Raw genomic sequence first — 23,832 nt, 5'->3', positions numbered from 1 at the left:
GTACTCCGGCTTCCTCCCACAGTCCAAATATGTGTGGGTTCGGTTGATTGGCCATGCTAAAATTGTCCCTTAGTGTTCTGAGATGTGTGGGTTAGAGGGATTAGCGGGTAAATATGTAGGGATATGGGGGTAGGGCCCAGGTGGGATTATGGTCAGTGTAGACTCAATGGGCCGAATGATCTCTTTCTGCACGGTAGGGTTTCTATGATTCAATGTGTAATTGAGAGGCAGAAATCCCTTCACCAAATTCCCTTTATTTACAGCGTGTTTTCAGTTAGCAGTGTACACCAGGAGTCCCAGAGGAACTGACGCTCCTGGCTAAATACAAAGCAAGACGCTCCCTGATCGGGCCCGTCAATCTGGCCCTTAATCAGGGCATTTACATTCTAACAGGCCCACCTCAATTGCCTGATTAGAGTCACTACACAACGAAAACTATTTTATGGCAAGTGGCAAGGACACCTGTTCCCACATTCACGGGGTCCTCTTTGAATATGCAGATTAGCATTGATGATGTAATTGGAGCTCCTACATCTTGAATAAGGGGAGCAATGGTTGCTCCCCCCTACCCTGTCAGCCCTACAAGGAGCTGGATCAAGGGCCCAACGAGGCCTAGTAAAGTTGGTATATAATTTTATTTTGACTCTTTTTATGTCAGCACGACTCCATTGTTTCCCACACAAGGAAAATCTAGGCCTCCCTTGCAACTGGGTGCTGGGGGCTGTTGCCATGGGAACCTGTGACATTCTCTTCAGGCCTTTCAAGTCAATGAGTGAAGCCATGATCAGGCGGGAGGGGGGAGTGGTGAGGCTAGCCCATTGCACGTGAGGTGTGTGCTGACACCTGTGATGGTGGATTGCTCAGGCTAGGGCAGAGTAAAGGTTCAGGGTAGCCAATGAAATTAAATTGAGGCTTTATCTGGTGCAATTTTTCAAAGCTATCTTGGGCTTTGGAGGGGTTGCAATGCCTCATCCTGTCAGCTTGGACCTTGTTTGATAAAACCCAAGATGGGGTGTATATTCTTGACTTGTCAGCTTGGATCTGGTCTGTCCCTTATGTGGGGGCTCTGGACTTAATTGGCTTCTTTGATTAGGAATAAAATATCAAAACAATAAAAAAAAAGCCTTTCAGCCAATGTTTATCTGAATGAACATAAGAACATAAGAACATAAGAAATAGGAGCAGGAGTAGGCCATCTGGCCCTTCGAGCCTGCCCCGCCATTCAATAAGATCATGGCTGATCTGTCGTGGCTCAGTTCCACTTTCCCGCCCTCTCCCCATAACCCTTGATCCCCTCTCTTATCAAAAACCCATCAACCCGCTTCTTAAAAATATTTAGCGAGGCAGCCTCCACCACTTCAACGGGCAGAGAATTCCAGAGATTCACCACCCTTTGAGTGAAGAAGTTCCTCCTCAACTCCGTTCTGAACCGCCCCCCCTTTATCTTGAGGCTGTGCCCCCTAGTCCTACTGTCTTTTTTGAGCGGGAAGAGTCTTTCCACCTCTATCCTATCCATCCCATTCATCATCTTATTTGATTTATTATTGTCACGTGTAAAGGAGATGTACGAGGCAGATTTTTTACACGGAGAGTGGTGGGTGCCTGGAACTCTCTGCCGGGGGATGTGGTGGAAACAGATATCATAGTGACTTTTAAGGGCCATCTTGACAAATAAATGAATAGGATGGGAATAGCGGGATATGGTACCTGGAAGGGAAGGGGGTTTCAGTTAGGTCGGGCAGCATGGTTGGTTCAGGCTTGGAGGGACGAAGGGCCTGATCCTGAGCTGTAATTTTTTTTGTTCTTTGTTCTGTTGGGACACAGTGAAAAGTACTGTTTCTTGTGCTATACAAACAAAACATACTGTCCATAGAATACATGGGAGAGAACGAGAGGAAAGGGTGCAGAATATAATGTTGTTATTAGAGATGAAGAGAAAGATATGATAAGGTTATTCAAAACTCTGAAGATAGCAGCGAAGAAGCTGTTCTTCAGTTGATATCTTATCTCAGACTTTTGTATCTTTTTCCTGATGGAAGAAGGTGGAAGAGAGAATGTCTGGGGTGTGTTGGGATCCTTGATTATGCTGGCTGCTTCCAGAGGCAGTGAGAAGAGTAGACCATGTTAATGGAGATAATGGATGGGATAGAGTCAATGGAATGCATATTGAGGGGCAGGTAGCCATTACAAACCTCTCGGACTGTGTGCTTAATCCTAACTCAATCCAAATGTTCCAGAGCATCTCTGAGTGTATATAGTTTGGAAAGAATTTGACACTCTGTAATGAAAATATTGAAATGTATGTAATTTTCACATTGCTGAACTGAAGCACCTCAGAGAATGTTGTGATCCTTGGAGAATATGTAAAATTCATTGCACTTTACTATTATAACAATCTGAAAAGTATTACATTGTGTCTGTCAGATTTTATATGAATGAAGTATATTTCTGCAAGTATATTCTTCCTTACATATTGAACCAAAACTGTATGCATTACTCCAAGGATGTTCTTATAAACACAATTTGTAGCAAGACTTCTTTATTTCTGTGCTCTGAACACCTTGCAATAAAGGCCATAAGCCTTCCTAAATGCTCGCTGCACCAACACACTGACTTTCTGAGTTCCTCGTGTGAGCATGCCCAAGTGTCCCTCTGGAGGTCAACATTTACAAGTTCCATGCCCTTTAAAAAATATTCTGCTTTTCTATTCCTACAACCAAAATGAACAACCTTCAACCCACCCATAACACTCCATCTGTAAACGAGTTGTCCACTCACTTCAATTGCCGTTACCCCTCGTAGCCTCTCTGTGTCCTCACAAAATAGAATTCCACCGAGCTTTGCGTCATCAGCAAACTCAGATTCGTTACTCTCTGTCTCTCTAAGTCATTAATATAGATTGGCAATAGCTGAGGACCAGCACTGATCCTTCTGGTACTATCTTCATCACAGTCTCTCAACTTGAAAATGCCCCATTTCTGCCTACTCTTTGTTTCCTGTCCAATAGCCAATCCTCCATCTGTGTTAATATAGTACCCTCAATTCAATGATCTAGCTTATTAACTTTTTGTGTGGCATCTTTTTTTCAGATTCTAAGGCACCCTCAGTTTTGGGTATGCAGCATGTGTTTTTTCCTGCGAAGACCAACACAAAATGCTTGTTCAATGTCTCTGCCATTTCCTCATTCTGCGTGATCATTTCTCCTGTCTCTGCCTCCAAGGGACAAATATTCGCTTTAGCTACTCTCCTCCTTTTTATAAAATTGCAAAAGCTCTTACAGTCTGTTTTTGTGTTTATAGTTAGTATGCTCTCTGTTCTATTTTTTCCCCTTTGTTATCAACTTTTTGGTGGCCCTTTCCCAATTTCTAAAACACTCATGACTCAAACTTCCAAAATATTCTTGGCAAATTTATAATCCTTTAATTTAACTCTAATACTTGCTGAGTAAATAAGGGATGGGCTTTTTGTATTGAACTTTTGTTTTTCAATGGAATACATTTTTGCTTAATATTTTGAATTGTTCCTCTAAATGATTCTCTTTATGGCCATGAGCCTTTAGTTTATCTACTCAAGCAGGCTTAGTCAGTTCCCCTCATACCCACGTATGGTTTTGGTTAACTTTAAGTTTCTTTCTTTAGATTGGAGTATGTCATTTTCAAACTTAAAACAGAATTCAGTTGTATTATGATCATTATTTCCCAGTGAGTCCTTTAATTTTGAGATTAATAATTAACCCTGCCTCATTACACAATGCTGGTTCTGAAATAGCTTTATCCCTAGTTGGTTTCACAATCTATTGCTCCAGGATACTGTCACAAAAACATTCTAGAAATTCATCATCTAGTCCAGGCTTGGTGATTTGATGCTCCAGAGTGTATGAAGATTAATGTGCCCCATAATGATTACATTGCCTTCATTACATGTTCTAATCATTTCTTTGTTTAGTGTTCTGATCATCAGTAAAATTAATATATATAAGCTATACACTACTCCCACCAGCAACTCCTGACACTTAGTCTGCCCTGACTGATTTCTATTTCATGAACAGGGGGAGGTGATAGTCTAGTGACATTATCGCTAGAATATTAATTCAGAGACTCAACTAATGTTCTGGGGATCCAGGTTCGAATCCCGCCACGGCAGATGATGGAATTTGAATTCAATAAAATAATTACCTGAAATTAAGAATCTACTAATGGCCATGAAACCATTGTCAATTGCTTGCAAAAAAAAAATCTGGTTCCTTCAGGGAAGGAAATCTGCTGTCCTTACCTGTTTGGCCTACATGTAACTCCGGAGCTACAGCAATATGGTTGACTTTCAATTGCCCTTCAATGGAGACCTGATAGAGGTCTACAAAAGTATGAGAGGCATAGGCAGGGTGGATAGTCAGAGGCTTTTTCCCAGGGTGGAAGTGTCAATTACAAGGGGGCACAAGTTCAAGGTGAGAGGGGGAAAGTTTAAAGGCGATGTGCAGGGGAAATTTTTTACGTAGAGAGTGGTGGGTGCCTGGAACGTGCTACCAGAGGAGGTGGTGGAAGAAGGCACATTAGCAACATTTAACAGGCATCTGAATTGGTACTTGAATAGGGAGGCAATAGGGAGATATGGACGGAATGAGGGAAGAAGGGTGTTTAGTTTAGTTAGGGCATTGTGATCAGCACAGGCTTGAAGGGCCGAAGGGCCTATTCCTGTGCTGTACTTTTCTTTGTTCCTTGTTCTTTGATATCAATGGGGTTTTGCATTCCTCATACCCTCCGAGGACGGGAAACATGTTGGGAGGGGTCGCCATCAGCAGGATCAGAAGGTCCTATCAGCAAGAAGGATTGGAAAGTTATGGATAGGGTGGTTTTTAACCTCACTGTCTGGCTGATAGGCTGAATGGATTTCTCTTCTCATCCCCCAATGCTCATTCATCCCCCGTTATTAAGGAACATGAAATGGCCATCGTGTGGGTTCTGTAATGGATGAGTGATCTGATCTACAGAAAAGCATAAGAACTAGGAGCAGGAATAGATAATTTAGCCCCTCGAGCCTGCTCCGCCATTCAATACAATCATGGCTGATCTTATTTTGGCCTCAACACTGCTTTCCTGCTATTTCTCCACAGCCCTTCAACCCATTACTAATTAAAAATCTATCAGGTTGGTACCCTGGTGGTGAAGGTGAAAATTAAATTTATTGAGCCCTGACTGATGCCCAGTTCCACTACACTGGCCCCTTCCCTGAACCTGACAGAATGAACCATTCTCAACATCTATGTCTCAATGAGTGACTAACCACTGGTGGGACCAAATCGAAGCAATCATCATATTTCCCCATTTTACTGAACTTTGATGTGAAAGGAGCGGTGATCACCTGGTGACATGAATTGAGTCACAATCAAGTTCCCTGAGCTCCTCTAAATGGTTTGCATGCAAGTTCCAATTGGTTTTGAGAAGAACTTTAAGGGAAGAAAAAGTAGTGAAGATAAGGAGAGATTTACAAATCATCAATATCAAACAACGAAGCCAAAATTCTGGGAAGGCAAACGTATTCCACTGACGGCTGAATAAACGTCTCATGAAGATAAGACAAGAGTAGAGAAAGCTTTAATCTAAATCCAGCCATTTTTAAAAAAATAATTCATTGGACATGGAGATCGTTTGCTGGCTAGCATTTATTGCCCATCCCTAGTGTCCTTGTTCAGAGAGCAGTTGAGTGTCAGTCACATTGCTGTGGTTCTGGAGTTACATGTAGGCCAGACCAGGTCAGGATGGCAGATTTCCTTCCCTAAAGGACATTAGTGAACCAGATGGATTTTTCCAACAATCAAAATGGTTTCATGGTCATCAGTAGATTCTTAATTCTGGATATTTTTTATTGAATTCAAATTCCTTCATCTGCCTTGGCGGGATTCGAACCCTGGGTCCCCAGAACATTAGCTGAGTTTCCTGGATTAATAGTCTAGCGATAATATCACTTGGACATCGCCCCCACTAGTTTGATTCCTTTCCTGTTTAGTTCAGATTTTAGCTGTGTGAACTCAAGACTGAATTATCCCTCATTGAAAATGTTGTTCCAGGGCAGAGAGCAAAGGGTTCAAAGATGTGTGAGTTAGTTGAATTGGCCGTGCTAAATTAACCCTCGTGTCAGGGGGATTAGCAGGGTAAATACGTGGGGTTTATGGGGATGGGGCCTGGGTAAGGTGCAGGCACAATGGGCCTCCTTCTGCACTGTAGGGATTCTATGAAAAAACATGAAGCAGATTGGCTTCCACTAATGGGTTCCTCTTGCTCTAAGTACAGTCGTGCTGCAGCTTATGCTCAATATAAGACAACAGAACTCAAATATCAAACCAGGATTCTGAAGGTGCATAGCTCAAGAGAAAATATTAGTCATGTTTTGTTCTTATCACAATTCCCATTGAAAGTGGGAAGTGGAGTTTATTGGCTTGTGTGACCAGAAATTCCATAACTGAGTCATATTTCCATTTATATCAAGGTTTGGGTGGAGTAGTGTTTGACTTTTTCCATCACAAAATCAGGCTTTGGCACCATAACTCTTTTTTAAAATATTTGTTCATTGGATGTCGGCAACTCTGGCATGTTCAGCATTAATTGCACTAGTTGCCCTTGAGGAGCTAGGAATGAGTTCTGAACCATTGCAGTCCATGTGATGCATGTACACCTATAGTGCTATAAAGGATGGAGTTCCAGGGAATTTTTTTAGTTGTTCAGGGAATGTGGGCATCATTGGCTGGGCCACGTGTTTGTCGTCCATCCCTAATTACCCTTAAATTGTGTGATAGGTCATTTTCCAGGTCATTTAAGAGTCAACTATATTGCTGTGGATCTGGAGTCACAGGTAGGCCAGACCAGATACGGACAGCAGATTTCCTTCCCTAAAGGATATCAGTGAAATAGATGGGTTTTTCTGACAATCGGCAATGGCTTCATGGTCATTTATCGATTTATTCTCTGTTATATTTAAATGATGTGGAGATGCCACAGTAAACACGGGTAAACACAGTCAGAAATCTCACAACACCAGGTTAAAGTCCAACAGGTTTACATGGTAGCAAAAGCCACTAGCTTTTGGAGTGCTGCTCCTTCGTCAGGTAAGTACCATCGTGGGACTTAATGGCAATTTAAATGCCATAGTGGGATTTGAACACAGATCTCCAGAGCATTAAGCTTAAGTTTATTTATTAGTGTCACAAGTCCTCACAGCACCAGGTTCAATTCCGGCCTCGGGTCACTGTCTGTGTAGAGTTTGCACGTTCAGCGCAGACATGATGGGCCAAATGGCCTCCTTCTGTGATGTGAGACTCTATCATTGACAGAAGTAGATAATAATCGCTTGCTGTAAAACGCTGACATTAAAAGCCTGGAGGTTACAAGAGGAAAGAAGCACAGAGGGAGCAAACTCTGTTTTCAAACTCCGAGAAAAGTTAGTTTAAGCAGGAGAAAAAGAATCGAAAGCAAAAATAAGTTACAGCACAGAAAAAGGCCATTCAGCCCAACCTCGGCCCATTTACCCTCCACATGCGGAAACAGTTCTCCTTGCATTTATTTATTCCCTTCAACACATTCTTTTCTTATACCTCAATCATTCCACTGTTCACCATTCAGACTAAGAACATAAGAACATAAGAACATAAGAAATAGGAGCAGGAGTAGGCCATCCAGCCCTTCGAGCCTGCCCCGCCATTCAATAAGATCATGGCTGATCTGTCGCTGCTCAGTTCCACTTTCCCGCCCTCTCCCTATAACCCTTAATCCCCTCTCCTATCAAAAACCCATCAACCCGCGTCTTAAAAATATTTAGCGAGGCAGCCTCCACCACTTCAACGGGCAGAGAATTCCAGAGATTCACCACCCTTTGAGTGAAGAAGTTCCTCCTCAACTAGCGATTTCACTGCAACAGAGGAGTCCCCATTCTGGGAGGGAATTCGAAGGAAGAATTTGGAGATGGGGACCAGGGATAAAAGATTACCAATCAGACAATTTGATATTTCTTGTATCCAGTTCAGGACCACTAGATAACTATTTGTCCCACTCACAGAGCAGAAGCAATTTTCTGGTCTTGAATGTACTTGCGCCTCAGAGACAGTTCAGGCATTTCATAGAATCATGGAAGCCCTGCAGTGCAGAAGGAGGCCATTCAGCCCGTCAAACCCGCACCGACAATAATCCTACCCAGACCCTATCCTATATTTACCCTGCCTAGTCCCTCTGATGCAAAGGGTCAATTTAGCATGGCCAACCTTAGCCGCACATTGTTCGAGTGTGGGAGGAAACCGGAGCACCCAGAGGAAACCCACGCAGACTTAGTGAGAACATACAGACTCCACACAGATAGTGACCTGGGAATCAAACCCAGTTCCCTGGCGCTGTGAAGCAGCAGTGCTAACCACTGTGACACCGTGCATTTGGCACAGAAGAAAGTCAGGAGCGGTTTTAGCAAATAGTGGCAATGTTCTGGTTCCATTTGGGACTGCAAATTAGTTAAGTTGTCACACGTAGCATGTTTTGTAAGCTCCATTCTAGAGTGGCTCGTAAATGCAGCTGTGCTATAGACTGGAATGCCATAGTGTAATCTTAAAGGTGCAAATACTTTGATTTTGATTTGATTTGATTTCATTTATTATTGTCACATGTATTAACATACAGTGAAAAGTATTGTTTCTTGTGCGCTGTACAGAAAAAGCATATCATTCATAGAGGAGGAAACGAGAGGGTGCAGAATGCAGTGTTACAGTCATAGTCAGGGCGTAGAGAAAGATCAACTTAATACGAGGTGAGTCCATTCAAAATCTGACAGCAGCAGGGAAGAAGCTGTTCTTGAGTCGGTTAGTACGTGACCTCAGACTTTTGTATTTTTTTCCTGATGATAGAAGTTGGAAGAGAATGTATGGGGTGTGTGGGGTCCTTAATTATGCTGGTTGCTTTTCTGAGGCAGTGGGAAGTGTAGACAGAGTCAATTGATGGGAGGCCGGTTTGTGTGATGGACTGGGCTACATTCACAACCTAGTTTCTTGCAGTGATGGGCAGAGCAGAAGCCATACCAAACCGTGATACAACCAGAAAGAAAGGTTTCTCTGGTGCATCTGTAAAGATTGATGAGAGTTGTAGCTGACATGCCAAATTTCCTTTGTCTTCTGAGAAAATAGAGGCAGTGGTGGGCTTTCTTAACTATAACGTCAGACCAGGACAGTTTATTGGTGATCTGGACACGTAAAAAGCTATATCTCTCGACCATTTCAACTTCAACCTCATTGATGTAGACAGGGGCATGTTTTTTTTTCTGCTTCCTGAAGTCGATGACAATCTCCTTTGTATTGTTGACATTGAGGGAGAGGCTATTGTTGCTGCATTAGATTCACCAAATTCTTTATCTCATTCCTCGAATACTTGAATTAACTGTCTCCGTATGGAGAAAGGGAGGCACATCTCTTGAAGTGGAGCCATCACCACAACATCAGCTGCATTACTGTGTAATCCTGATGGTATTTTCAACCAAGTTGGTGAGTTAGCCAGTCTGTTATATAATCAGCAATGATTTATATGTGACTGTATCAGCTGCTAACATGATGATGTCAATTCTCTGAATGAGAAATACTTCTTCCGTTGTTATTAGAAGCTGGCCTCTCCACTGTGGTTTTCTTATTGATGAGCTGGAACAAAAATGAAAATTCGAACACTACAAGAGGGTCATTATAATCAGACTGGAGGAAGCTCAAAAATGCTGTACCACAAGGATTAGCACTGTTACTCATGATTTGCGTTGGACAGAATCTTAGAATCTCTAAAGGAGGCTAGTCAGCCCATCGAGTCTGCACCAATTTTCCAAACAGCATCTTATCCAGACCCTATTCCATAACTGCACAAGTTTAATTCCCCTAACCTGCACATCTTCAGACACTAAGGGTCAATTTAGCATGGCCAATCCACTTAATCTGCACATTTTTGACTGTAAGAAGTCTCACAACACCAGGTTAAAGTCCAGCAGGTTTATTTGGTAGCAAACGCCACTAGCTTTCGTGATGTGGAGATGCCAGCGTTGGACTGGGATAAACACAGTAAGAGGTCTCGCAACACCAGGTTAAAGTCCAACAGGTTTATTTGGGAGCAAACACTATCAAATTCTGTGGTGGGTGAGCTGATAGATTTCCGGCATAGAAGTCTACTAATAACCATGAAACCATTGGAAGTAAGTGGATATATTAGTGAGAGGCCATATGTGAAAGGAAGGTTGTGTCTCTCTAACGTGATTAAGTTTATCGAGGAAGTGTTGAAGATGATTGATGAGGGTGGGGCAGTGGATGTTGTCTACGTGGACTTCAGTAAGGCCTTTGGCAAGGTCCCTAATGGCAGACTGGTGAAAAAGGTGATGTTGCATGGGATCAGAGGTGAGCTGGCTCGGTCAAAGAAGACAGAGGGTAACAGTGGAAGGGTGCATTTCTGAAATTGTGGGCTGTGACAAGTAGCGCTCCTCAGGGATCAGTGCTGGGACCTTTGCTGTTTGTAAAATATATATGTGATTTAGAGGAAAATGTAACTGAATTGATTAGTAAGTTTGCGGACGACACAAAGGTTGGTGGATTTGCGGATAGCGATGAGGACATCAGAGGATACAGCAGGATAGAGATCGGTTGGAGACTTGGGCAGACAGATTTCAGATGGAGTTTAATCCAGACAAATGTGAGGTAATGCATTTTGGAAGGTCTAATACAGATAGGAAATATTCAGTAAATGGCAGAACTCTTAACAGTATTGATAGGCAGAGGGATCTGGGTGTACAGATCACTGGAAGTGTCAATGCAGGTGGAGAAGGTAGTCAAGAAGGCATGCTTGCCTTTATTGGTTGGGGCATTGAGTTTAAAAATTGCAAGTCATATTGCAGCTTAATAGAACTCTAGTTAGGCCGCACTTGGAATATAGTGTTCAATTCTGGTTGCCACACTACCAGAAGGATGTGGAGGCTTTGGAAAGGGTACAGAGAAGATTTACCAGGATGTTGCCTGGTATGGAGAGCATTAGCTATGAGGAAAGGTTGGAGAAACTTTGTTTGTTTTCACTGGAATGATGGAGGTTGAGGGGCGACTTGATAAAAGTCTCTAAGATTATGAGGGATATGGTCAGAATGGATAGTCAGAAGCTTTTTCCCAGGGTGGAAGAGTCAGTTACAAGGGGACATAGGTTTCAGGTGTGAGGGGCAAGGTTTAAAGGAGATATACAAGGCAAATTTTTTACACAGAGCGTGGTGGATGCCTGGAACTCGGAAGTAGTGGAAGCAGATATGGTAGTGACTTTTAAGGGGCTTCTTGACAAATACATGAAGAGAATGGGAATAGAGGGATAAGGTCCCTGGAAGGTTAGGGGGTTTCAGTTAAGTTGGGCACCATGGTCAGTGCAGGTGTGGAGGGCCGAAGGGCCTGGTCTTTTGCTGTAATTTTCTTAATCTTTGTTCTTTGTCCATTGTCGATTGTCGGAAAAACCCATCCGCTCATTGATGTCCTTTAGGGAAGGAAATCTGCCGTCCTTACTGGTCTGGCCTACAGATGCACAACAACGGAGTTGAATATTAAATGCCCTCAGGGATGGGCAATAAATGCTGCCCCAGCCAATGATGCCCACATCCCCATAAATAAATTTTTAAAAAGTCAAATGATATTGAATTGGGAAGGTTTAGCTACCATTGAGGAAGAATGTAATATAATACAAAAAACATGAGAAAACCAGTAGCCTGGGCCATTACGAGAAGTGGTAAATTTAATATCGATAACTATGAAATGGTGGACTTTAGCCAGGGAACACTTGCACCTTACAAAGTAAGAAATTGAATGGGGTCAAAGAGCAGAGGATATATGCAGACAAATCATTAAAAACACTGTTGTAGATGGAGCAGTTAATGGTGTTAGAGAAGTACTGGGGCAGAATTTTACGCTCAGCACAATCCTCACCCCTCCTGACTCCCAATCCTTCAGAAGATTGTTTACATCTGGTCATGGAATCTCTACAGTGTAGAAAGAGGCCATTTAGCCCATCGAGTCTGCACTGACAACAATCCCACCCTGACCCCATCCTCCTAACCCCATGTATTTACCCAAGCTATTCCCCCTGATATTAAGGGGCAATTTAGCATAGCCAATCAACCTACCCTGCATATTTTTGAGCGTGGGAGGAAACCGGAGCGCCCAGAGAAAACTCCACACAGACAATCATCCTAGGCACAGTTGTTAGCCCTGCTGCCTCAAAGCGCCAGGGACCCGGCCTCAATTCACGGCTTGGGTCACTGTCTGTGTAGAATCTGCACGTTCTCTTTGTGCCTGCGTGGGTTTCCTCTGGGTGCTCTGCTTTCCTCCCACAGTCCGAAGGATGCGCTGGTTAGATGCTAAATTCTCCCGAGTGTACATGAACAGGCACTGGAGTGTGGCGACTGGGGTGTTTTCACAGTAACTTCATTGCAGTGTTAATGTAAGTCCACTTGTGACACTAATATGTTTCTATTTTTAGGTAAGTCTAGTAATCTCTAGTTTTTCTATGTTTCTAATAAATAAAAATAAATAGGTTGATATCAGCTCTCTGTTGAGCAATTCACTTAGTCCCTTTCCCCTGCCCTGGAAGTTTATTTCCTTCATGAACCCATTCAATTCCATTTTCCAATCATTGTCCTGCTTCCACCATACTTGTTGATAATGAGATCCCCATCATTACTACTCAATACTTAAAAGAGATCTTCCTCATATTCCCTCATGCCCAAAACATTATATCTGTGTCCTCGTACTCTGAGCCAATGGGACTAGCTTCGTTTTGGTTACCTTTTCGAAATCTGTGATAATCTTGCACACATTTATTAAATCTCCCTTGGAGCTGTGTCCACCTTGATATTAAAGTCCGAGTGCGGGATTTGAAACTACAGTTTACAGATGCGGAGGTGAGAATGCGACTGTAATAATCCGAGGGCAAGTCGATGTGGCTCAAAATATAGAAGGGTTTATCGCCAACGTAAAATAATTATTTACAGACAAGGGTCTGACAAAACTAGCTGACTATCCTCCACTCCTCCCTGGCTCCAGCTGAAGATCCTCCCCTCCCCCCAGGATATACAAAGAACAAAGAAAATTACAGCACAGGAGCAGGCCCTTCGGCCCTCCAAGCCTGCACTGATCGTGCTGCCCGACTGAACTAAACCCCCCTAACCTTCTGGGGACCATATCCTTCTATCCCCATCCCCTATTCATGTGTTTGTCAAGACACCTCTTAAAAGTCACTATCATATCTGCTTCCACTACCTCCCCAGGCAGCGAGTTCCAGGCACCCACCACCCTCTGTGTAAAAAGCTTGCCTTGTACATCTCCTTTAACCTTTGCCCCTTGCACCTTAAACCTATGCCCCCTGGTAATTGACTCTTCCACCCTGGGAAAAATCTTCTGACTACCCTCTCTCTCCATACCCCTCATAATCTTGTAGACTTCTATCAGGTTGCCCTTCAACCGCCATCTTTTCAGTGAAACCTCTCCTCACAGTTAATGTCCTCCACGCCAGGCAACATCCTGATAACTTTTCTGTACCCTCTCCAAAGCCTTCAATTCCTTCTGTTGGTGTGGCAACCAGAATTGAACACTACATTCCAAGCGCAGCCTAACTAAGGTTAATGAGGGGAGATCTACTTCCACGTGTGTGTGTGTGTGTGTGTGTGTGTGTGTGTGTGTGTGTGTGTGTGTGTGTGTGTGTGTGTGTGTGTGTGTGTGTGTGTATACTTGAAGTAGTCAAAATGTTTTTCTGATTATAAACTGGTTTCCAATGTTTATGCCTTTATATTGAATCTTCTGTTTTGTTGTTTACCGCTTGTCAGCTTAGCTGGCAGCGCTCTCGCACTCTCAAACTCAGAGATGATCAGCTTTCAGCTCCGTCTTGTGATCTGATTGCATAGCGTCTACACTCCAGTGCAGTACTGGGGGACTGCCACACTGTTGGTGTTGCTATCAATCAGATGGGCTGGTAAAGATGGCTTCATCTTCCACTCAAGTGAACATTGAAGATTCCATGGCACCATTTCGAAGAATCATAGAATCCATACAGTGCACAAGGAGGCCATTCGACCCATCGACTCTGCACTGGCCACACTCCCACCCAGGCCCTATTCCCATAACCCCATGCATTTACCCTAGCTAGTGTTCCCCGGGAAGATGGGGAGATTTTAACTATCAGGAATGACTGGGTAAGTTGGGGTTATTTCTCTTTGGAACAATACTACCACTAGCTATTGCATCCCCTAATACCTCTCATTGTATTGCTGCTTGTGGAGTTATACATTCGTGTAATACTAGCATGTCTGCAATACAATGATAATTCATCATCTGATGACAATTCAATGTGATAAGGTTATATGTATAAATGTAAGTATTATTAATTTCTCTTGCAGGTCTTTTTTCTCAGCATTCATTCCCTACTGTGCTATTTGAGATTAAATACTTTTTTCTGAATAGTAATCTATGCCATCACATTAATGAGCTGTGCCAGAATACAGTATCCTTTATTTCAGCGTCATTGTCTCTTGTGTCCTCTTTTTTATTAATGCCAATTTGCAGCACAGATCTTTCGCACTGAGTTTGCAAATGTCAGTTTTTCAACTTATTATATTTTTTCCCCCACGTTACTTTTCTTCTTTAAATTCTCCCATTTTCTTTTCAGCGGTGTGGAATTTCAAAGGAACTCAGGAACATCATATCCCTCTTCAGATTGGAGACACTGTCAATATCCTCCAAGTGTGTGAAGGTGAGTGTGTGAGTGGGTGTGTATTTATTAAGAACGGCATGAAGAAGGCATTCGGCATGCTTGGTTTCATTGGTCAGAGCATTGAATACAGGAGTTGGGACGTCTTCTTGAAGTTGCCACACTTGGCATGCTGTGTACGGTTCTGGTCACTCTATTATGGAAAGGATATTATTAAACTAGAAAGAGTGCAAAAAAAGTTTTACTAAGATGCTACTAGGACTTGATGGTTTGAGTTATAAGGAGAGGCTGGATAAACTGGGACTTTTTCCTCTGGAGTGTACAGGGCTATGGCATGATCTTATAGAAGTCTATAAAATAATGAGGAGCATGGATCAGCTAGACAGTCAATACCTTTTCCCAAAGTTAGGGGAGTCTAAAACTAGAAGGCATAGGTTTAAGGTGAGAGGGGAAAGATACAAAAAGGGTCCAGAGGGGCAATCTTTTCACACAGAGGGTGGTTGGTGAGTGTCTGGAACAAGCTACCAGAGGTAGTAGTAGAAATGGGTACAATTTTGTCTTTTAAAAAAGCATTTAGACAGTCACATGAATAAGATCGGTATGGAGGGATATAGGCCAAATGCAGGCAATTGGGAGTAGCTAAGTTGTAAAAACTGGGTGACATTGACAAGTTGGGCTGAAGGGTATGCTTCCATGCTGTAAACCTCTGTGACTCTAAATATCAAGACTTGGACTGGCACCCACTTTGTTGCTAGGGATTCCTCTTGTAAACACTTCAGTGGCAGGTGCGCAGGCCAAGTGGGGATGTTCAGCAGGTTGAAGGTATGACCTGAGTGGTGTGAGACAATCCAATAGAGTTTAGCACTAATGTACTCGTTAGAGTTTAGAAGAATGAGGGGAGATCTCATTGAGACGTATAAGATGATGAATGGGATGGATAGGATAGAGGTGGAGAGACTCTTCCCGCTCAAAAAAGACAGTAGGACTAGGGGGCACAGCCTCAAGATAAAGGGGAGGCGGTTCAGAACGGAGTTGAGGAGGAACTTCTTCACTCAAAGGGTGGTGAATCTCTGGAATTCTCTGCCCGTTGAAGTGGTGGAGGCTGCCTCGCTAAATATTTTTAAGAAGCGGGTTGATGGGTTCTTGATAAGAGAGGGGATTAAGGGTTATGGGGAGAGGGCGGGAAAGTGGAACTGAGCCACAACAGATCAGCCATGATCTTATTGAATGGCGGGGCAGGCTCGAAGGGCTAGATGGCCTACTCCTGCTCCTATTTCTTATGTTCTTATGTTCTTATGAACTCGACTAATATCTAGTTCAGAGAAATAGCAGATGAAGTTTAAGTGTGAGGTGCTGGAGATCAGATCTTAAGAATAAGTTTCCAGTTAATGGCAGCACCCTGAACAGCACCAATGTACAGAGGGATCATGGGGTTCAAGCCCTTGGCTCTCTGAAAGTGGCTGTACAAGTAGATAAGGTGGTAAAGAAGGCACATGACATGCTTACCTTTATTGGTCGGGGCATTGAGTACAAGAGTTAGGATGTCATGTTGCAGCTTTATAATATATTGCTTAGGCCGCACTTAGAGCAGAATATTGTGTTCAATTTTGGTCACCACATTACAGGAAGGATGTGGAGGCTTTGGAGAGGATGCAGAAGAGGTTTACCAGAATGCTGCCTGGATTAGAGGGTATGAAATATAAGGAGAGGCTGGACAAATTAGTGTCGTTTTCTCTGGATTAGCGGAGGCTAAAGGGAGACCTGATAGAAGTCTATAAAATTATGAGATGCATAGATAGGGTTGTCAGTCAGAATCTTTTTCCCAGAATTTAAATGTCTAATAGAACAGGAAATGGACTTAAGGTGAGGGGGAGAAAGTTCAAAGGAGATGGGCAGGTGTCTGGACCACGCTGACAGGGGTAGTGATACGATAGGGGCATTAAAGGGGTTTTTAGATAAGCACATGAATATGCAATGAATAGAGGGATTTGGATGAAGGGCAAGTAGAAGGAATTAATTTAATTTGGCATCATGTTCGGCACATAATCGTGGGCCAAAGGGTCTGTTCCTGCTGTTCTGTTCTACATTCAGGCAAGGTAACATGTCAATGTTGTCACAAAGATCTTGGGTTGATACATGAGGACAAAAATGGCATCTCAGCGCTTGCTGGTGGTTTTTATGTAAAAGAAAACAAAATAAGGATATAATTAACCATAGAACATGACAGCACAAAAGGAGGCCATTCATTCCATCAAGTTGGTGCCAGCTCTTACAAGGAATAGTACAGATAATCCCACCCTTTCTCTTTGCTCCTTCCGGTATTTAATCGATTCCCTTTCGAAGGCTGCTCTTAATAATGTTTCCCACTTGCTATCAGGCCTCTTATTGCTGCCTCATCCAAAGGTCCCCAGCATGACAGTTGGCAGACTTCAGACAATTTGATTCATTTCACATGCTACCAAGAAATAGCTGAAGTCACTGGATGAGGCAAAGGTAACATTTGACAACATTCCAACAACACTACTGAAGACTTGTGCTCCAAAACTTGTCGTACTCTTAGCCAAGTTGTTCTAGTACAGCTACAACACTGACATCTATCCAGCAACGTGGAAAATCTGCCAAGAATGTCCTGTTGACAAAAAGCAGCATCAAATCAACTTGGACAATTAAACCGCCCCCCCCCCCCCCAGTCTACTCTTGATCATCCACAAAGTACAGTGCTGCCAATAGTGTTATAAAGTGCAATGGGAGGCGATAGCCTAGTGGTATTATCACTAGACTATTAATCTTCTGGTGACCCAGATTTGAATCCTGCCACAGCAGATGGTGGAATTTGAATTCAATAAAAAATATCTGGAATTAAGAATCTCTGATGACCATGAAACCATTGTCGATTGTTGGAAAAAACCCATCTGTTCATTTAGGGAAGGAAATTTGCTGCCCTTACTTGGTCTGGCCTACATGTGACTCCAGGCACACAGCAACGTGGTTGACTCTGAACTGCCCTCAGGCAACTAGGGACGGGCAATAAATGCTGGCCCTCCAGTGACGCCCATGTCCCACAAATAAAAAGAAGTGGCACTTACTCAGCAGCTCACAGTTTGGGTTCTGCCAGGGTCACTCAGCTCCTGGTTTCATTACAGTTTTTATCCAAGTGTGGATGAAAGATCTGGTCTGGAATTTTCAGGTGGTTCACGCTGCTGGGATTCTCCAGTCCCGCTGCAGTGAATGGAGATTTGGCTGAGCGCCAAATTCTCTTGTCCTTGTTTGCAGCGGAATTTTCCAGCCCTGAGCTTCAGCGGTGAGTGATATCAAAGCCATATATAACTGAATGTTGCATCAAGCAGACTCAGCAAAACTGAAGACAATGAGAATTGGTGGAAACTACCACTGACTGGAGTAATTTCTGGCACAAAGGAAGATGGTTGTGGTGGTAGGACATTGCTGCTGGAGTTCCTCAGGCTGGTGTCCTAGCCCCAGCCATCTTCACAACTCCTCAGATACTGAAGCCGTCCATGACCAAATGCAACAAAACCTGGACAGCATTCAGTTTTGAGTTGATAAGTGGTGAGCAACATTCATAGAAACCATAGAGACTCTACAGTGCAAAAGGAGGCCATTCGGCCCATCGAGTCTGCACTGACAACAATCCCACCCAGGCCCTATCCCTGTAACCCCACATATTTGTCCTGCTAATCCCACTAACCTATGCATCCCAGGACACTGAGGTGCAATTTGGCATAGCCAATCAACCTAACCCGCACATCTTTCACACTGTGGGAGGAAACTGGAGCACCCGGAGGAAACCCACACAGACATGGGGATAGCATGCAAACTCCACACAGGCAGTGACCCAAGCTGGGAATCGAACCCAGGTCCGTGGAACTGTGAGGCAACAATTCTAACCACTGTGTTACTATGCCAACCACACAAGTGCTAGGACATTTACCTGGAGGAACTTAGTTCCAAAAACAGTACATGATCAGGGTGTGTGATGCCCTTGATTATACTGGCTGTTTTCTGAGGCAGCAGGAAGTGTAGACGGGGATTATAGGTGGGAGGCTGGTTTGAGTGATGGACTGGACTTCACTCACAACTCTTTGGAGTTTCTTGTAGTCTTGGACAGAGCAGGAGCCATACCAAGCTGTGATACAACCAGAAAGAATGCTTTCTTGACCCAATGTCTTCCTCAATCTTTGCCATATTGCCATGTTTTGTGTTTGGCATCTCTGAACTCAAGTCATGAAGATATTTCAAAAGCAGCCAGTATGGAACCTTGGGTAACTCCATTGCATAGGATCATCGAATGATGCAATGCAGAAGAGGCCCTTCGGCCCATCGAGTCTGCACTGACACGTGACAAACACCTAATCCCATTTCCCAGCACCTGGCCTGTACTTTTAGGAGCATAAAAAGTGCTCACCACAAATCTCTGCTTTCCATTTCTTAGATTATTCTATGTCTATGCTGCTGCTTTCCCTCATGGGCTTTAAGTATGCTAACAAGCCTGTCATATGGTACTTTATCAAATGCCCTTTTGAAAGTCCATATGGGCAGCCTAACCCTCATAGAATAACAGAATCCTACAGTGCAGAAAGAGGCCATTCGGCCCATTGAGTCTGCACCGACAGCAATCTCACCCAGGCCCTATCTCCCGTAACCCCACATATTTATTCTACTAATCTCTCTAACCTACGCATCACGGAACCCTAAGGGGCAATTTAGCATGGTCAGTCAACCTAACCCGCACATCTTTGGACTGTGGAGGGAAACCAGAGCACCTGGAGGAAACCCATGCAGACACGAGGAGACTATGCAAACTCCATACTGACAGTGCTCCGAGCCAGGAATTGAGCTCAGGTCCCTGGAGTTATGAGGCAGCAGTACTAACCATTGCGCCACCACGCTACCCTTGACTAACATTGACGACATTGCCCTTACCATTATGTCATTCAAAACATCACTCAACTTAGTCAAACACAATTTCTTGTTAAATCTGTACTTGTTCTCCTTTAACGGTCCACAATTGTCCATGTATAGCAGGGTGTTATACTGTGCCTTTAAGGGATAGCAGCATGCCATCACTTTAAGGGAAATGTGTCATATAATCTAGCCTCAGTTTCACTTTGGCATGGAGCAGAGCACAGGCGCACTGCCCTGCTGCTGATGTCCTCAAGCTCTCTTCCCCCACCCCACCCCCCCCAGATCTAATAAGTGAACCCACAATGTGTGCACTGACAAAATTCCCATCCAGATACTATCCCTGTAACCCACATATTCACCCTGCTAAACCCCCTGACACTAAGGGGAAATTTAACATGGCCAATCAGTCTAAACCACACACCTTTTGGACTGCAGGAGGAAACCTGAGCACCCGGAGGGAACCAACGCAGACAGGGGGAGAATGCACAAACTCCACGTAGACAATGGCCTGAGGCCAGAATTGAACCCAGGTCCCTGGCACTATGAAGCAGCAGTGCTAACCGTTGTGCCAACATGCCACCTAACAACTGTACAACCGTGCGCCCTTATGATTGATCGTTGCCTTTATATCAATATAACACTTGCAACAGGGGAGCCAGGGCTGCTTGTCTGACTTAAGCCCATGGCATTTCTGCGCAAGTGGCATTGCACCAGTCAATAAGTTCAAATCCCACCACAGCAGCTGAGGAATTTAAATCGGCTAGCTGGCCAAATAAATGAAACAATTGGATTGTCTCATGATAAATCAATTGAATTCAAGTTATGTCAGGTAACGTAAAACCAATATGCTGCCATACCCAAATCTTGCCTGCGCAGACAAGGGTCCATTTTGCTCCCTAGCTTCCCACTGTACAGCTGACAACATTTTACTTTTAGAAGACCATTGGATTCCTTTTTCTGGTAGCTGCCAATCTATTCTCGTCCTGTCTCTTTGTCTTCCTTATTTCCTTTCTCACTTCTGCTCCATACTTCCCATATTCATTCTGATTCTCTACTCAAGCTACCAAGCTACCAAATGCTAGAATCCGTCATCAAAGAAGAAATAGCGAGGCACCTAGAAAAGAATGGTTTGATCGAGCAGACGCAGCACGGATTCATTAAGGGGAAGTCGTGTTTGACGAATTTATTGGATTTCTATGAGGATGTGACTGGTGCGGTAGACAGAGGGGAACCAGTGGATGTGGTGTTTTTAGATTTCCAAAAGGCATTTGATAAGGTGCTTCATAAAAGTTTGCTACAGAAGGTTAGGGTGCACGGAGTTGGGGGTAAGGTGTTAGCGTGGATAGAGGATTGGCTGTCTAATAGGAAGCAGAGAGTTGGTATCAATGGGTGCTATTCTGATTGGCAGTTGGTGACTAGTGCAGTGCTGCAGGGATCGGTGCTGGGGCGTCAACTATTTACCATTTATATAGATGATCTAGAGGAGGGGGCTGAGTGTAAGGTGACGAAGTTTGCTGATTCCACGAAGCTGAGTGGTAAAACAAATTGCGTGGAGGGTGTGGAAAGTCTGCAGAGAGATCTGGATAGGCTGAGCGAGTGGGCGAGGACCTGGCAGATGGAGTATAATGTTAGCAAGTGTGAGGTTATCCACTTTGGCAGAAATGATAGTAGGAGGGATTATTATTTAAAAGGCGAAAAGCTGCAGCATGCTACGGTGTAGAGGGACCTGGGGGTCCTTGTGCACGAATCACAAAAACCCAGTCTGCAGGTGCAGCAGGTGATCAAGAAGGTGAATGGGATGCTGGCCTTCATAGCGAGGGGGATTGAATATAGAAGTAGGGAGGTCTTGCTGCAACTGTACAGAATACTGGTGAGGCTGCAGCTGGAGTACTGTGTGCAGTTTTGGTCGCTGCACTTACGCAAGGATATATTGGCCTTGGAGGGAGTGCAGAGGAGGTTCACTAAGCTGATACCGGAGATGAGGGGGTTGGACTATGAAGAGAAACTAAATAGTCTGTACTTGTTGGAGTTTAGAAGGATGAGGGGGGATCTTATAGAGATGTAGATAATGAAGGGGATGGATAGGGTAGAGGTAGAGAGATTCTTCCTGCTTAGAAAGGATAGCAGGACTAAAGGGCACAGCCCCAAGATAGGGGGGGGGGGGTGCGCAGTTTAGATCAGAGTTGAGGAGGATCTTCTTCACTCAAAGGGTGGTGAATCTCTGGAATTCTCTGTCTGTTGAAGTGGTAGAGGCTACCTCGCTAAATATATTTAAATCATGGGTAGATAGGTTTTTGATAGACAAGGGAATTAAGGGTTATGGGGAGAAAGTGGGAAAGTGGAACTGATCCACTTCAGATCAGCCATGATCTTATTGAATGGTGGGGCAGGCTCGAAGGGCTAGATGGCCTACTCCTGCTCCTATTTCTTATGTTCTTATGATCTTAAGCCTGTCATATTCCATCTTTCTGCTTCGTCTATTCATCTTCAGTGTGGCACGGTGGCACAGTAGTTGGCACTGGTGCCTCACAGCGCCAGGGATGTAGGTTCAATTCTGGCCTTGGGTCACTGTCTGCGTGGAGTTTGCACATTCTCCCTGTGTCTGTGTGGGGTCCTTGATCATTCTGGTTGTTTTTCTGAGGCAGCAGGGAGTATAGTCCGAATCAATGGAAAGGAAGCCAGTTTGCACAATGAACTGGGCTTAGTTCACAACCTTTTGTAGCTTTTTGAGGTCTTGGGCAGAGCGGCAGCCATACCAAGCTGTGATACACCCAGAAAGAATGTTTTCTATAGTGCATCTGTAAAAGTTAATGAGAGTTATAGTGGATATGCCAAATTTCATAGCTCAGCATTTGGGAGGCATTAGAAGACAAAGCAGACAAAGTGGAAGACAAAGTCAACATGGATTTACAAGAGGAATCATGCTTGAAGAATCTACTGGAATTATTTGTTGTGGTTTATTTAGACTTTCAGAAGGCTTTCAACAAGGTTTCACATGACAGTCTATTATGCAAAGTTTAAACGCACAAGATTGTGGGTAGTGTCTTGAGATGGATAGAAAGCTGGTTAACAGATAGAAAGCAAAGAATTAGCATTAATGGGTAATTTTCCAATTGGCAGACAGTGACTAGTGGGTTCCGCAAGTATTTCTGCTGAGACCCCAGCCGTTCACATTATATATTAATGATTTGGAAGAGTGAACTGAATGTATTATCTCCAAACTTGCAGATGATACAAAGTTGGGTGGGAGGGTGAGCTGTGAGGAGGATGCAAAGATGCTTCAACATGATTTGGACAGGCTGAGTAGTGGACATCTGCATGGTAGATGCAGTTTAACGTGGATAAATGTGAGGTCATCCACTTTGGTAGCAAAAATCAGAAGACAGATTATTATTTGAAAATTGAGAGATGTGGACGCTCAGTGAGACTTTGTGCATCAGCCGTTGTAAGTAAGCGCACAGATAGAGCAGACAGTAAAGAAGGCAAATAGTACGTCGGCCTTCATAGCAAAAGGATTTGAGTATGAGAATAGAGATGTTTTACTACAATTGTATAGGGCGTTAGTGAAGCCACATATGGAGTATTTTATGCAGTATTGGTGTCATTATCTGAGGAAGGGCGTCCTTGTTATAGAGAGACCGCAATGAACATTTACCAGGCTGATTCCTGGGATGGCAGGTCTGTCGCATGCCAGCATAAACAAGGACATTTTGCATCTCGGTTATACTGTCTTCCACCTTCTTCCATGGGGAGAAAGATATAAAAATCTGAGATCACATGCCAACCATTTCAAAAACAACTTTTTCCCTGCTGGCATCAGACTTTTGAATGGAGACCTACCTCATATTAAGTTGATCTTTCTCTATACCTTGGCTCTGACTATAACATTGCATTCTGCACCTTCTCCTTTCCTTCTCTATGTACAGTATTCTTTGTCTGTATGGTGCGCAAGAAATAATACTTCTCACTGTATTCCAATACATGTGACAATGACAATGATAACTTCAATCAAAATTTGAGGAAAAACTACATTGGTTAGGATTGTATTCATTGGAGCTTAGAAGAGTGAGAGAGGATTTCCTAGAAATTTATAAAATTCAAACAGGGTTAGACAGGGTCCATTCAGAAAGAATGTTCCTGATGGTGGGGGAGTTCAGAACTAGGTGTCACAGTTTGAGGATATGGG

At 43.6% G+C, this 23,832-nt stretch overlaps 1 protein-coding gene across 1 annotated transcript in view; it reads left to right on the top strand.

The window, feature by feature from the left end:
• The window catches only part of LOC145346307 (dedicator of cytokinesis protein 2-like), a 1,149,449-nt gene that overhangs the window by 58,157 nt on the left and 1,067,460 nt on the right, over window positions 1-23,832 (top strand). The window contains exon 2 of the mRNA XM_080193520.1: window positions 14,682-14,765. Coding sequence (XP_080049646.1) covers window positions 14,682-14,765 — 84 coding nt within the window. The remainder of the gene's footprint in view (window positions 1-14,681; window positions 14,766-23,832) is intronic.

This window comes from Carcharhinus amblyrhynchos, chromosome 1 (assembly GCF_965287045.1).
Source record: "Carcharhinus amblyrhynchos chromosome 1, sCarAmb.v2.hapA, whole genome shotgun sequence".
NCBI classification, from domain to species: Eukaryota; Metazoa; Chordata; class Chondrichthyes; order Carcharhiniformes; family Carcharhinidae; genus Carcharhinus; species Carcharhinus amblyrhynchos.
Note: the sequence above shows the minus strand (reverse complement) of the source record. Positions and strands in the feature narration are given on the sequence as shown.